This window comes from Chaetomium strumarium, assembly GCF_033439665.1.
Source record: "Chaetomium strumarium strain CBS 333.67 chromosome Unknown B0T15scaffold_7, whole genome shotgun sequence".
NCBI lineage: Eukaryota > Fungi > Ascomycota > Sordariomycetes > Sordariales > Chaetomiaceae > Chaetomium > Chaetomium strumarium.
In genome coordinates this window covers 2,025,177-2,036,482 of record NW_026944435.1, presented here as the reverse complement: position 1 = coordinate 2,036,482, position 11,306 = coordinate 2,025,177, and the positions used below count along the sequence as shown (strand labels likewise).

At 56.5% G+C, this 11,306-nt stretch overlaps 5 protein-coding genes across 5 annotated transcripts; 2 read left to right on the top strand and 3 right to left on the bottom strand.

The window, feature by feature from the left end:
• Nucleotides 1–373: 373 nt before the first annotated feature.
• B0T15DRAFT_308723 (uncharacterized protein) lies at nucleotides 374–3,095 on the bottom strand. The gene is made up of 2 exons (XM_062863897.1): nucleotides 640–3,095; nucleotides 374–585 (listed from the first exon to the last, which is right to left on the bottom strand). Exons 1-2 carry the CDS (start codon nucleotides 2,989–2,991, stop codon nucleotides 511–513), a joined length of 2,427 nt encoding a protein of 808 aa, XP_062718313.1. The 5' UTR covers nucleotides 2,992–3,095; the 3' UTR covers nucleotides 374–510.
• Nucleotides 3,096–4,143: 1,048 nt separating this feature from the next.
• B0T15DRAFT_403741 (uncharacterized protein) lies at nucleotides 4,144–4,629 on the top strand (the record flags this gene model as incomplete). Its single annotated transcript, XM_062865226.1, has 1 exon — nucleotides 4,144–4,629. The coding sequence occupies one exon, from the start codon at nucleotides 4,144–4,146 to the stop codon at nucleotides 4,627–4,629; it is 486 nt and encodes a 161-aa protein (XP_062718312.1).
• A 55-nt stretch (nucleotides 4,630–4,684) lies between these two features.
• Nucleotides 4,685–5,382, bottom strand: B0T15DRAFT_514557 (uncharacterized protein; the record flags this gene model as incomplete). The annotated part of the gene is made up of 2 exons (XM_062868131.1): nucleotides 4,685–5,193; nucleotides 5,262–5,382. The coding sequence occupies 2 exons, from the start codon at nucleotides 5,380–5,382 to the stop codon at nucleotides 4,685–4,687; spliced, it is 630 nt and encodes a 209-aa protein (XP_062718311.1).
• Nucleotides 5,383–5,754: 372 nt separating this feature from the next.
• B0T15DRAFT_543170 (uncharacterized protein) lies at nucleotides 5,755–7,354 on the top strand. The gene is made up of 4 exons (XM_062869971.1): nucleotides 5,755–6,158; nucleotides 6,215–6,296; nucleotides 6,378–6,921; nucleotides 7,011–7,354. The coding sequence occupies exons 1-4, from the start codon at nucleotides 6,005–6,007 to the stop codon at nucleotides 7,158–7,160; spliced, it is 930 nt and encodes a 309-aa protein (XP_062718310.1). The 5' UTR covers nucleotides 5,755–6,004; the 3' UTR covers nucleotides 7,161–7,354.
• B0T15DRAFT_543164 (uncharacterized protein) lies at nucleotides 7,355–11,097 on the bottom strand. Its single transcript, XM_062869970.1, has 6 exons — nucleotides 10,527–11,097; nucleotides 10,347–10,469; nucleotides 10,024–10,288; nucleotides 9,754–9,970; nucleotides 9,381–9,695; nucleotides 7,355–9,320 (listed from the first exon to the last, which is right to left on the bottom strand). Exons 1-6 carry the CDS (start codon nucleotides 10,636–10,638, stop codon nucleotides 7,647–7,649), a joined length of 2,706 nt encoding a protein of 901 aa, XP_062718309.1. The 5' UTR covers nucleotides 10,639–11,097; the 3' UTR covers nucleotides 7,355–7,646.
• Between the last annotated feature and the right edge of the window lie 209 nt (nucleotides 11,098–11,306).

Here is an 11,306-nt window from a genome sequence, read left to right as displayed (position 1 = left end):
GAGTGCAGCAACGCAGTTTGCAGCCTTTGCACCCGGTCTTGTTAGATCTACCACATAATCATGCCAGCCGCACTGTTCTTATTAGGATGCATCCCAAGTCCAGAGAAACCCAGACTCTCGTCTTGTATTAGCCATTTTGTACCCCCCTTCTGAAAAGCCCCAGCCGTTTCCCATCTTGACGCCGACCAACCCCGTACTATACATTCGGCCAATGCGATGCTGAGGTACTCGTACATAACCCCGACCCAAGCCCCATGCGGCACCACATGAAGCAGAGCATCAAAATGCTCTCCAGGAACGCCTCGGCCATGCTTTGAAATGCCGCCCTCGCCGCGAAAGAAAAAGGACTGCCGCCCCGAAAAGCACTTCCAACCTCCCAAACGCGTCGAGCGCGCTGTACGCCGCCTCCAAGCACGAGGGAATACTCAGTCGAGTATGTGGCTCTTCTGTTGGTAACCATGAGGAATCGTAGGATTAGGCGTCTGTTGTGGCGTTCGTCACCGATGGGCATCAAGGCATCATGGAGTCGTCCAAACAGTCCTCGTCCTCAAGAGCGCCGATCTCGTTCTTTATTTCGCCGCTGGCCTAGCAAACGAGTTAGTATCCCATTTGACCTCCGGGGATCTCCTGCATGCATACCTTCGGATCGAGACTCAGCGCTATAGTGAAATGCCGCACCGCCGTTTTCTTATCTCCAAGCGTCTTGGCAAGTTTGGCTAGGAGGAAATGGACCTGGGCGTTGTTGGGCGCAATATCCTTGAGAATCAGGAGCTCTCTCTTTGCTTCCTCCAGCTGCCCGGTCACCAACAACGCCTGGGCCTTCTTGCTCCGCATCTCCGGCGCCCGAGGCGCTAGCTCGACGGCCTTGGTGAAGTAAGGAAGAGCTTGGACTATCTGCTTCTGTCTCTGCAGGATCGTTCCCATGCAGCAGATCAAGACGGCATGCGTCGGGTGGATCTGCAGCGCGGAGTGATAGTGGCTCAGCGCTTTTTCGTAGTTTCCCAGCTTCTCATAGACTTTCCCAATCCCGTAGTATGCGTTGTAGTGCCGCTTGTCAGCGGCAATTGCCTGGCGATATGCCACCAACGCTTTGTCGTATTCTTCATTTTCCACGTGCTCGTGTCCCTGCAAAGTATACGCATACGCAAAGCTTGGGTGCAGCTGAATGGCGCGTCTAAAGCATCGCAGCGCTTGTTCGTGGTCGCACGCCAAAGAGAACGCATTTCCTAGCGCGCACCAAGCTTGCGGTGAATCCCACACCGCCTCGATGAGCTCGTGTGCGAGGAACGAGAGATCCGTCTTCTTCTGCAGCTGCCATAGCACTGTGGAGAAAACCTCCATGTCCTCGTGGCGCGTCGGAGCGAGTATACGGAGGCGCCTGAAGAACTTCTCGGCCTCTGCATAGTTAGCCAACTCATAGTGGGCCCTGGAAATCCGCGCCAATACCCATGGGGTGTCCTGATGATTTCGAGGGAGTGAGGAGAAAGCATGGAGGGCTTCTTGACACTGGAATTGTGCCGAGAGGCGATATCCGGATGCGATCTTTTTCAGAAAATCCAGGATCCATTTCAGCCCCTCGTCTGCCCTCACCGGTTCAGGCTCAACCAGTTTGGCCAGCGGAACGGACGGCTCCTTCAACCGCGGAACCTCAGCTTGGTCAATATCCATACTGTTTTCCTCCAAAGGCTTCCGATTCCCACTAACAACCCTGCCGACGCCGGTGCCGCTGGAACCTGGGCGTGCAATCCTTGAGATCGGGGGCCTAGCCTTTCTCAACTCGCGGTTCGTGGTCGTACCAATCGTAGGGGCATTGGAGTTGACCCTCGACGACGCTGCTCTGGGAGCCACGTTAAGCCTCGCGCTCCTCCTCGGTTCCTCGCCGTTGGCCGGGCGTGGCTGTATCGGCTGCCCTGATGCTGTCCGTTTCCTCTCTGGTGCTGATAAAGTAAACGCGGGCGCTCGTGGGGCCACTTCTGGCGGATCCGCCATCTGGTCTTGACCTTTCTCTCTTTTCCTGGAGCCCAAGCGATAGCTCATCTTTGGCGGTACATCAATGAAGTTTGGTTCCAAGGCCTGGGTTGCCCGCGTACGGCGAGTCGGAGCCAATGGTGGCTCCGATGGGAGGCCGGCGCGAGGCGCCTGGGCGTCGGGAGCGGCGGTAGGGCCAGTCGGAGTTTCCATCCCATCGGTCCCATGCCTGTTCGCCGCATATCTCGGAGCCGTATTAAGCTTGAACGTCAAATCGTTTTCACCAGGATTGACAAACAGCATATTGTTGCTCGAGACGTCTTGAAACGCCGTTGACCGGTGTCCCTCGAACGGATCACCGTCGTGGCCGACGGGCTGGATGCCAGCTCTCCTTTGCAAAGGCTCAGGAGGGCCTCCACTGGAATCGACGTGTATGATGCCCGGGTCTTGGTCGAAGCTGCGAGCAAAAGTGTCATTAAGCTTGAAAATGTTCGGCACCATCACATTGACGCCCATGTCGCAAAGAATGGTAAAAGCGTCCCACATGAACGGATTGGCTCTCAGCGCATCCTCGAAGCAGGGTATTGCCCTTTTCTTGTCGTCGTATGCCCGGTATAGCTTGCCGAGGAGACAGTTTACTGTAGCTGCATCGGGGTATGGTGCCCTGGCCGAGGTTGTGTGCCTCCCAACGCTGCACTTGGCCGACCACAACGGCCGTGCCTTCTCCAGAGCTGTAATGCCATCCTTGTACCGTTCCAGGTCCAAGCAGGACTGTGCGAAGACGAAAGAACACCCGAGATGTACGCCACGGCAGCCCGGGGGTTTACTGACTTCATATGCCGACCGAGGATCGCCGAGGTGAAAGTGGGAGAGGGCGAGGAGAAATGCGGACTCGGGCGAACGCTGATCATGCGCAAAAAGTCTTTCGGCGAAGAAGAGAGCGTTCTGGTAAGAAAGATTATCAAGATGATAATAAACGGTCTGCTTCAATAAGCCAGCAACCGCGGCGCTCGTCGGCGCCATTTCGAGAAAGGCACAGTTGCGCCAAGGTTCGTGTGCGAATCGAGGTTCCGGTTGCTATCGACAAGATTCCATAGGGTCGCTCGAATTAAGAATCGACTGAAGCTGGATGCGCCTGCCTCGCATGGGATGGGTCCGGTGTCGGCGACAGCAGAGGAGGTGAATCGCTGGTCGCGGAAGCAGAGGCGAATCCTAAGGTCGCTTATGTGGTGATGGGCGAAAGTACCGTTGTTGGTGGCGGGCGAGAACAATGGTCGATGCAGCTGTTGGATTTAAGACGAAAACAATTGTGGAGGAACCGTACGCGCAATGTCTATCTGATGCTAGTTGATGGCTCAATGGAATCGCTGGGTATTAAGCAGATCGTGGGGAAGTCTGCAGAGTCCTTAGTTCTGATCGTCTCTTAACCTGGAAGTGACTTCTGACGACAGGGAATGCGAAAAACAAAGGCAGCGATGCAGACCCGCAAGGCTGGTGGTCAAACGCTCCCGGGCTCCAAAGACATGACTTCCAAAAAATGAAAACGTAGGAAGTCACGATTGTTGATGGAGAACTAGCCACCCATCAACACCCAACCCAGAATTTCTGGCCAAGAGGCGGCTGGGTGTTCTGTTGTCTGTATGGAGACTCGTTGGGGAGCTGTCGAAGCGTCACTCTAGGTGGCAGCGTCGTTGCCCTGCCCTGGTCTCCCGTTGTTTGTGGTCCGCGCGGCAGCCGGCGGTCGGATTGGCTACGCGTTGTGACGCTGAGGCGCTTGCAGCCTGCCGAGCAACCCATGGGTAAGTGGGCCTGCTGTGCCACTGTTTCCAGCCACAATTTTGGGATCTCTCAGTTTCGTCTATGTAATGTACAACGTACAGGCAATAAAGGCTCAAGATCCCAAAGCGCATCACCCTAAATTAGACGTACACCAGCATGAGCTTGCTACTAATCAAGGTACTCTGGTTATACAGACTGAATCAGCACAAGGGCCGCTTGTCTTGGGCCGGCAGCTTTGATGTGAGTGACTCCTGGGGCTATGTGGGGCAGGGGCAGGGGCGCCAAGCAACCGCAACTTGAGAGTGTCGAAATCAACTTGATTTCCACATCTTGACTTGGACAACATCCACGTTGCAACTCGCGAGCTGTCCAGCTTGCCCAAGTTCACAACACAGCATGGCCCAAAAAGCGCGCAAAGACAGGGCCAAATCAAACTCGGCGGCTCTCAATAACCTCCACATAGGGTCGCTCATCGTTAATGGACTTTTCCTGCTGCTGCACCTCGTCTTCAGATCGCGCTCCCTCCTGCTGTGGTTCATTCTCTCGCTTCCCAGCTTCCTCTGCCAATTCACGCTAGAACGCACCGGACGTCCCAGCTATGATCCCGAGACAAAAGCACTCAAATCGTCGGGTGAGGACCTCGCCGCTCCCGGACTGACCGAGTATATGTTCGACGTCATTTGGGTGACCTGGGCTACTGCGCTTCTTGTGGCGTTATTCGGCAACTGGGCATGGTTCTTGTGGAGCGTGGTCCCCGCGTATGGCGCGTACAAAGCTTTCGGCATGATGGGCGCCGCGAAGCAAATGGCACAGATAGGAGCCGGAGCTGGCGCGAACGCTCCTCCTCCAGCCGGCAATCGAAAGCAGCGACGAGCAGCATAAGCCTGGCATTCTCAAACAAACAAACCTGCTTCGCTCTACGCCAGACCGCCGTCTACTACGATCTATGGCACTCCAGCTCCCTCGTCCACTCCTGTAAGACGGCAGGCTCGACATCCCGAACCAAGACGTGAATATGGTCAACCGTGCGGACGGATTGGAGGGCGACCCAATTCTTGAACCACATCACCTTGTCCTCTGCGCCATGGCCGAGCCTATCTATGAAGTACCGTTTGATGAACTCGGCCACCACCTTCCTCGATTCTGGTGTCATGTCACCGACAGTATTGTCAGTCGGAATCGGGGTGCGTGACCACACTACAATGTGGGTGATGCCCTCGACGAAGCCGTAAGGCCAGTCGTTGATCAGCACACGGTAGTCGGATGGGTCTGCAAACGGTATTGTGGAGGCGGGCGTGAAAGGCGGCGGACCCCAGGCTTTGGGCAGACGGTGGGCAATGAGAAAGTTGGTCATGCTGCCGTACTCGGCTTTTGTCTTGGTGGTCCAGTCCATGTATCTCCGGAGATCGGAGGGCTTCCTCTTGAGCACGGCGAGCCGGTTGTCTTCTGGAGGTGTGTTAGTGCTCAAAATGGGGTGTGAGGGATTATGAGCGGGACGAAGGCAGAGGCCGTACGAATGATTTGACGTAGCTCATCCCAAGTGTGATATGTGAATTCCTCGTCCGTTTGCGAGAGCACCCACTTGTCCACATCCGTCAGAGGAAACGGCGCCTCTTCCTTCACGTTCTCGCCCATTTGGAAGTCTTTACCCGGGGTCCTGGTAGTTGAATGGCGGGGTTCCGCCTGGTGTTTGTTTAAGATTCCGCCGCTATTGAGCCTGCCAAACACCGCCTGTGGCAAGGACTTAGCAGGCGAGCACCCCGGTGATTTCCAGGAGTGAGTTCGAGATGCAAAAGTAATAAGGCTACCGCTGCCGAGCGTAGGAAACTGATGGGACGGTACAAGAAAACGGCAAAAACATCTGACATGCAGGAAGGAGTGTATCGAACGCATCTTATTACTGTATCTTAGTCAACAGAGTGTAAGGTTACTGTAAAATACCACCTCAACTGCCGTATATCGGAGCGGTCGGCTCGGGAATGACTGCCCGTCCCGCAAACTGTTGAACGGTGAACCAAGCAGCGGCAGCCCGGAAAATGGTGGGAACCCCGGTCTCGACCAGCAGAATTCGGGCGTAAGCCGCAGGAGAATCGGCCCACTTTAAACTCCCACCACCGTGCGCCGATAAAGTCTCCATTCTCGACTCCTTTTTCATCAATTGCCTGGGAGCCCTGGCCTCGCTCAGCTTTTCCGGCCTACGTCCGTCAGACCTCAACCACGCCATTGCTGAGAGCAGGAGGAGGAGAGACGAGACACAATGGCCGATTCGCTGCTTGCCCGCAAGTATGTTGACGGGATATACATCCCTGTTGGCCTCCTCGTGGTGGGAACCGCCATCGTGAAGCGGGAGTGGACAGCATACGCTCTGTTGCTGGGGATCGCCCTGGGTGCGATCAAGTATCTTAGATCTGGTGCGTTCCTAGAATATCAAACGGGGGAATTCCGAGATTACTGACACTGTCTGCAGCCCCCAAGAAGGTCCTTAAGCCCGACGCTTTCCAGGAGTTTGAGCTGAAGGAGAAAACCATCGTCTCGCATAATGTGGCCATGTAAGTCAACAGTAGTCACTGTCTGTTCTCAACCCCACAGCAAACAATCCCTCCCCTAATAACCATGCCTGCCTTAACCAGCTACCGCTTCGCGCTGCCCGCTCCCGACTCGATCCTCGGCCTTCCCATCGGCCAGCACATCTCGATCGGCGCGGCCCTCCCGCAACCGGACGGCACCACCAAGGAGATCGTCCGCTCCTACACGCCGATCTCGGGCGACCACCAGCCGGGCTACTTCGACCTGCTCATCAAGTCGTACCCGCAGGGCAACATCTCGCGGCACATGGCCTCGCTGGCCGTCGGGCAGACCATCCGGGTCAAGGGCCCCAAGGGCGCGTTCGTCTACACGCCCAACATGGTGCGGCACTTTGGCATGATCGCGGGCGGCACTGGCATCACGCCCATGCTGCAGGTGGTCAAGGCGATCATCCGCGGGCGCAAAGCTGGCGACCGGACCGAGGTGGATCTCATCTTTGCGAACGTCACCGAGCAGGACATCCTGCTGAAGGAAGATCTGGATCAGTTGGCGCAGGAGGATAAGGGATTCCGGGTGCACTATGTGCTGGACAAGCCGCCCGCCGGGTGGACGGGCGGTGTGGGATATGTCACGGCGGAGATGATTCAGGTACGTTCATCCGACGAAAGAGCCAGTTTCGTGTTGTGTTTCCTCGCAGAGAAACAGAAGTTGTTTTGCTAACGGGGTTTTGTTATCAGAAATGGCTGCCCAAGCCTGCGGACGACGTCAAGATACTGCTGTGCGGTCCCCCACCAATGGTTAGCGGCCTGAAGAAGGCTACCGAGAGCCTCGGCTTCAAGAAGGCCAGGCCCGTTAGCAAGCTGGAGGACCAAGTCTTTGCGTTCTAAGCCGTGAAATATGTACAATCCAAACATAAAAAGGCAGGACAACCCTCATATCCAAGTTTGTAGCTCATAGTCTCTCATCCTGGCGTTGTCACCGCCAGCATGTTCACGACCGTATGTCTATTTGGAAAACCCAAGACATGGGGAAACTGCTTAAGCCAAGCAACGGGTCAACTGCGGTATTGTTGCTAAGAACCTTGTCTTAATGGTTATATTAGATGGGAGATCTGATATGCCGATGCTGAGGAGGGTTGGAGTCCACCTAATGTACAACCCCGTTTGCGCCCATCCGAACCTATGTATGTCCATCCGTCCGATGCCGAATATCCGTAGTAACCCTGGTATATCTATCCTGAACTCCATGCTGTTGTACACCGTCTCCCAAGTCATGATATAGTACAGTGCAGTTGGGGGGAGATGTCCGTAATAGTAGCACAAGCCACCTTCATGGAGCTCTTTCATTGCTCGGTGGGAAATGAGCTGTCTGCTTTATACAGACCCAGAACCGCCGGCGCCACTAGAATCCCAAGTCCCTCCTCCGCCTGCAGCGGAACTGCTGCCGCCAGCGGCATTATTTAGCGCTGCCCAGGGGTCCATATTGCTCTCCTGTGACGTGGCGCCAAAGTCATCGGCGGACATGTCAAGTAACATGCCGAAAATCGACTGGGGGTCTGACAGGTCCCAATCACCTATACTGTCGAAAATACCGAGATTTCCTAGTCCTTGTGTTGGATTGGGGTTGTTGCTGTCGGCATTGGTGCTAGTGGTGGCATCGGTATTGCCAGCAGGAGGGTCCATACCAAAGCTGCCAGCCGGCCCGAGCCCCGCAGTTGTCGAAGGTCCAGCTGCCGGCATCAGTGGAAATGGTACTGATGCACCCGCCGCCGAGCCGGGCATCGAGAATGCGGTAAAATCGGGGACTGGGTTGGATGTTGCGATGGATACCGCCCGGATGTTCATGGCCGGTGAGCCCGTCCGATGGGGCAATGTAGCGGTTATGTGGTGCTTTGTCGTGTACGACCAGCTACTGCTGCTGGAGAAGTCAAATAGATCGAGGCCCGGAGGACCAGCAGCCACAGAGCCCTGTCCACGGCGCCCTCCCAGCCACGTGGAGGGACCAGGCGTGGTTGCTTGCGCCTCCGTGGCAGTCAGGACCCCGGAGCTTCGCGCGGCTGTGGTGCAGATCCGCTTGCTGGCGGGGCCGTCATTCTCGCCGGTCCCGCGGGAGGATTCCATCTCCCCCACAAAGTTAGACCACGGTGTAGGCGGCATGTTGCCGGCGTACGAAATGGTGCCCTGCGGCGCGCCCAGGGGTAAGCGGCCTGGCAGTGGCGGCTGCACCTTGGTGTGGCGCGATGTCGGCCCTCGCGCCACAAGCGGAATACCATGATGACCAAGGTGCGGAATGTTATGCTGACCAAGGTGTTTCTGGTGTTTGTTGAGACACTCGGCGGCCGGGGTAAGGCCCTCTACCGAGACGGGCACACCGTTGCGTTCGATGTCGAGCTTGAGCTGGTTTAGGTAAGCATGCGTGATGACGTGCTTATGCCCGATTGTTTTCATGCAGTCGACAAGGAGCCCGAAACTGGCCTTGTCGAACTCGTCCGGTGTCTCTTTTGCCTGCGAAATGTATACCGAAGCGGCGAGATACAGGGAAAGCGCCGTCAGCGGACCTTGATACTGGGTCTTCGAGTAGCTGGCGGTAGCCTTGATGATGTCGAGAATTTCCTGCGTTGCGGTCAACATCCTGGTCCGGCTCGCCTGCCGTATACCCCCGAGCTTGAATTTCTCAGCCTTCTCCGATGCGGCAAGGTGGAGGCAGATAGCGGCGGCATGCAGGTTTAGATTGGTTTGCACGGCGAGCGGATCGCGTATGTTCGTTGGGAGCCGGAACCGCTCGGGTAGAAACATGAATGCGCTGGACAACATGTTGTCGAGCTCGCGGTGGCGCTTCCAAAAGGCGCCGGAATCCGGATCCTCTGGATGGTCATCGGGCATCGGCCGATGAGCGTGTTTCATCAGTTGGGCGAAGATACGGCAGATGACGATGTTTCCAGCAAACTTCGAGTAGTTGAAGCCTCGAAATGCATCTTGCAGCGTGGCAGACTGCTCCTCGACACCGCTGGTAAATGCTTCCTCGGATGCAGGCAAGAACGTGGTGACCTGATGGCAGTTAGCAATGAGGTGCATGTTTTTGTGTCCTCATTGTGGAAAAAACCTTACCAGGTCCAAGTCGATTAGGATCGGCCACCCTGCGCTGATGCCTGCGTAACTGTCGATACAGTACCCTACCCAAAACAGCCGTCGGCGCTCCTCGAGTTCAGCCCAGCTTCGCGGTGGCGTGATCATAGGAGCCATGGGCGCCTCCTCTTCATTGAGAGTACTGTCGAGCCGGTGAAGCCCCATCATGCCGGCTAGCCTGATGCATCTAGCGCAACTCATTGACGCTCTAGTGAACAGGAGGCAACGGGCCTCGTCCATTGCGACAAGCGCACAGGCTTGGGCGTGGCCAATCGTGATAAAGTGTTCGCCATGACCCTGAGGCGGTGTTAGAGCGGATGGTGATCACCAAAAGAAGGCAGTGTCTCTTGCAAACCTTCAACTCGTCAGCTTCCAAATACTGACGGGCACGGCGGTACAGGGCATCGTGATAGCGTCCATACTTGGGGTCTCCGTTTGCAGCGACGGTCCAGATGGCGTACTGAAGAGACATGGGAGGGCGCATATGCGGCGGGGAGTGGAACGCTCGCAAGTAGTTGCCCGGGTGTATAATAGGCAAGAATGTGTCTTGGGTGGAGAAGAATTTCGCGTGGCTGCGACGCTGTCAGCATGGAGGTTGGTGAGAGGGGCCATTGTCGGCACATACAGGTCTTCGATCATTTCGAAAGGGGGGAGGCTCTCGAACTGGCCGAGACCCAGCAGCTCGCCAGGGTGGCTTTGGGGAGCCTCGTTCGGGGTCAACGGGAACCACGGCATCGCCCCTTCGATGGGGCTGCCTTGAGGCCTGTCGAACCGTGAGGCATCTCCGCCAAGTTCCCCTGGCGATGAACCCTCCGATCCGGCACCATCAGGCCGGGCCGACTGGGACGCCCGCTGTTTGCCGACACTCCGGAGCAGGCCTTCCACCTGGGCTAGGGTCCGAGTTAGCAACGCATGCTAAAGCTGGTAAACACGGTCGCGACGGCATACCTAGCCTCTCCTCGAGCTCCCTGACATTTCTCCGCTTGAACGCCGGCTTCCTTCGGGATTCCGGATACACGCATTCGCCACCTGCCTTCGCACACCTGCTGCACACTGGCTTCTGCCGGTCGCCTGATCGCTATACGTTCAGCAACGGAGCTTGAATTCATCCGGTTAGGGCCATCTCACACTTGAGCTTGCGGGACCGGCAGTTCACACAAGCGAGCGGCTCGTGCGCCGGAGCCGTGGCGGCGGGACCTGATGCTTCAGACGTGACATCTTCGGGTGATGATACTGACATGCTGTGGCGCTGCGGTATTGCCAAGTCCGAGACCGAAGCCGAGGGGGCGGCCACGAGAGTGATTGGAAAGACATCGGACCACGAGTTGTGCGGCCCCGGGCCCCGAAGCCCTTGTATAACTCCGTCGACGTTGCGCTTATCCGCGCCATATTCGTCACCCTTGGCTATGACATCTGCCTGGCGTTCGAGGAGTTACGACGCGTTAATACCGGATTCGGCCGGGCTGGCCCGGATCAAGGGTCTCGGGATTCTTAGGCGGATGGTCTTTGGTCCGACCCCCGAGCGAATGAAGTTAAGCGGGTACCTCTGCTACGCGGATGCTTCGGACGAGGCGGCAGGCTTGTGCTACCCTCAGACCTGCCTGAAAATTGGATGATGCAAAGTGACTCACTGAGGCAGCATAAGGCTTTGATTTGATGGATAAGGTCTGTCTGAGGATGTAGATTCTTGACGGTAACTTGCCTCGCTCAGGTCGCGCAGTATCGAGCCTCAGGAAAGAAGGAGGCGCCAATTACTCCAGTTCGCTATGCCTGGTGACTCACGCCTGCCAATTCCGGCCAGCGCTGAAATTAGGCATTACGCACAACACCTTGGTGCCAGCGCCGTGCTTCTCTGCATCCTGAAACTCCCGTTCCTGTCATTTCCTATGCTATGGCTCACTCGGGACG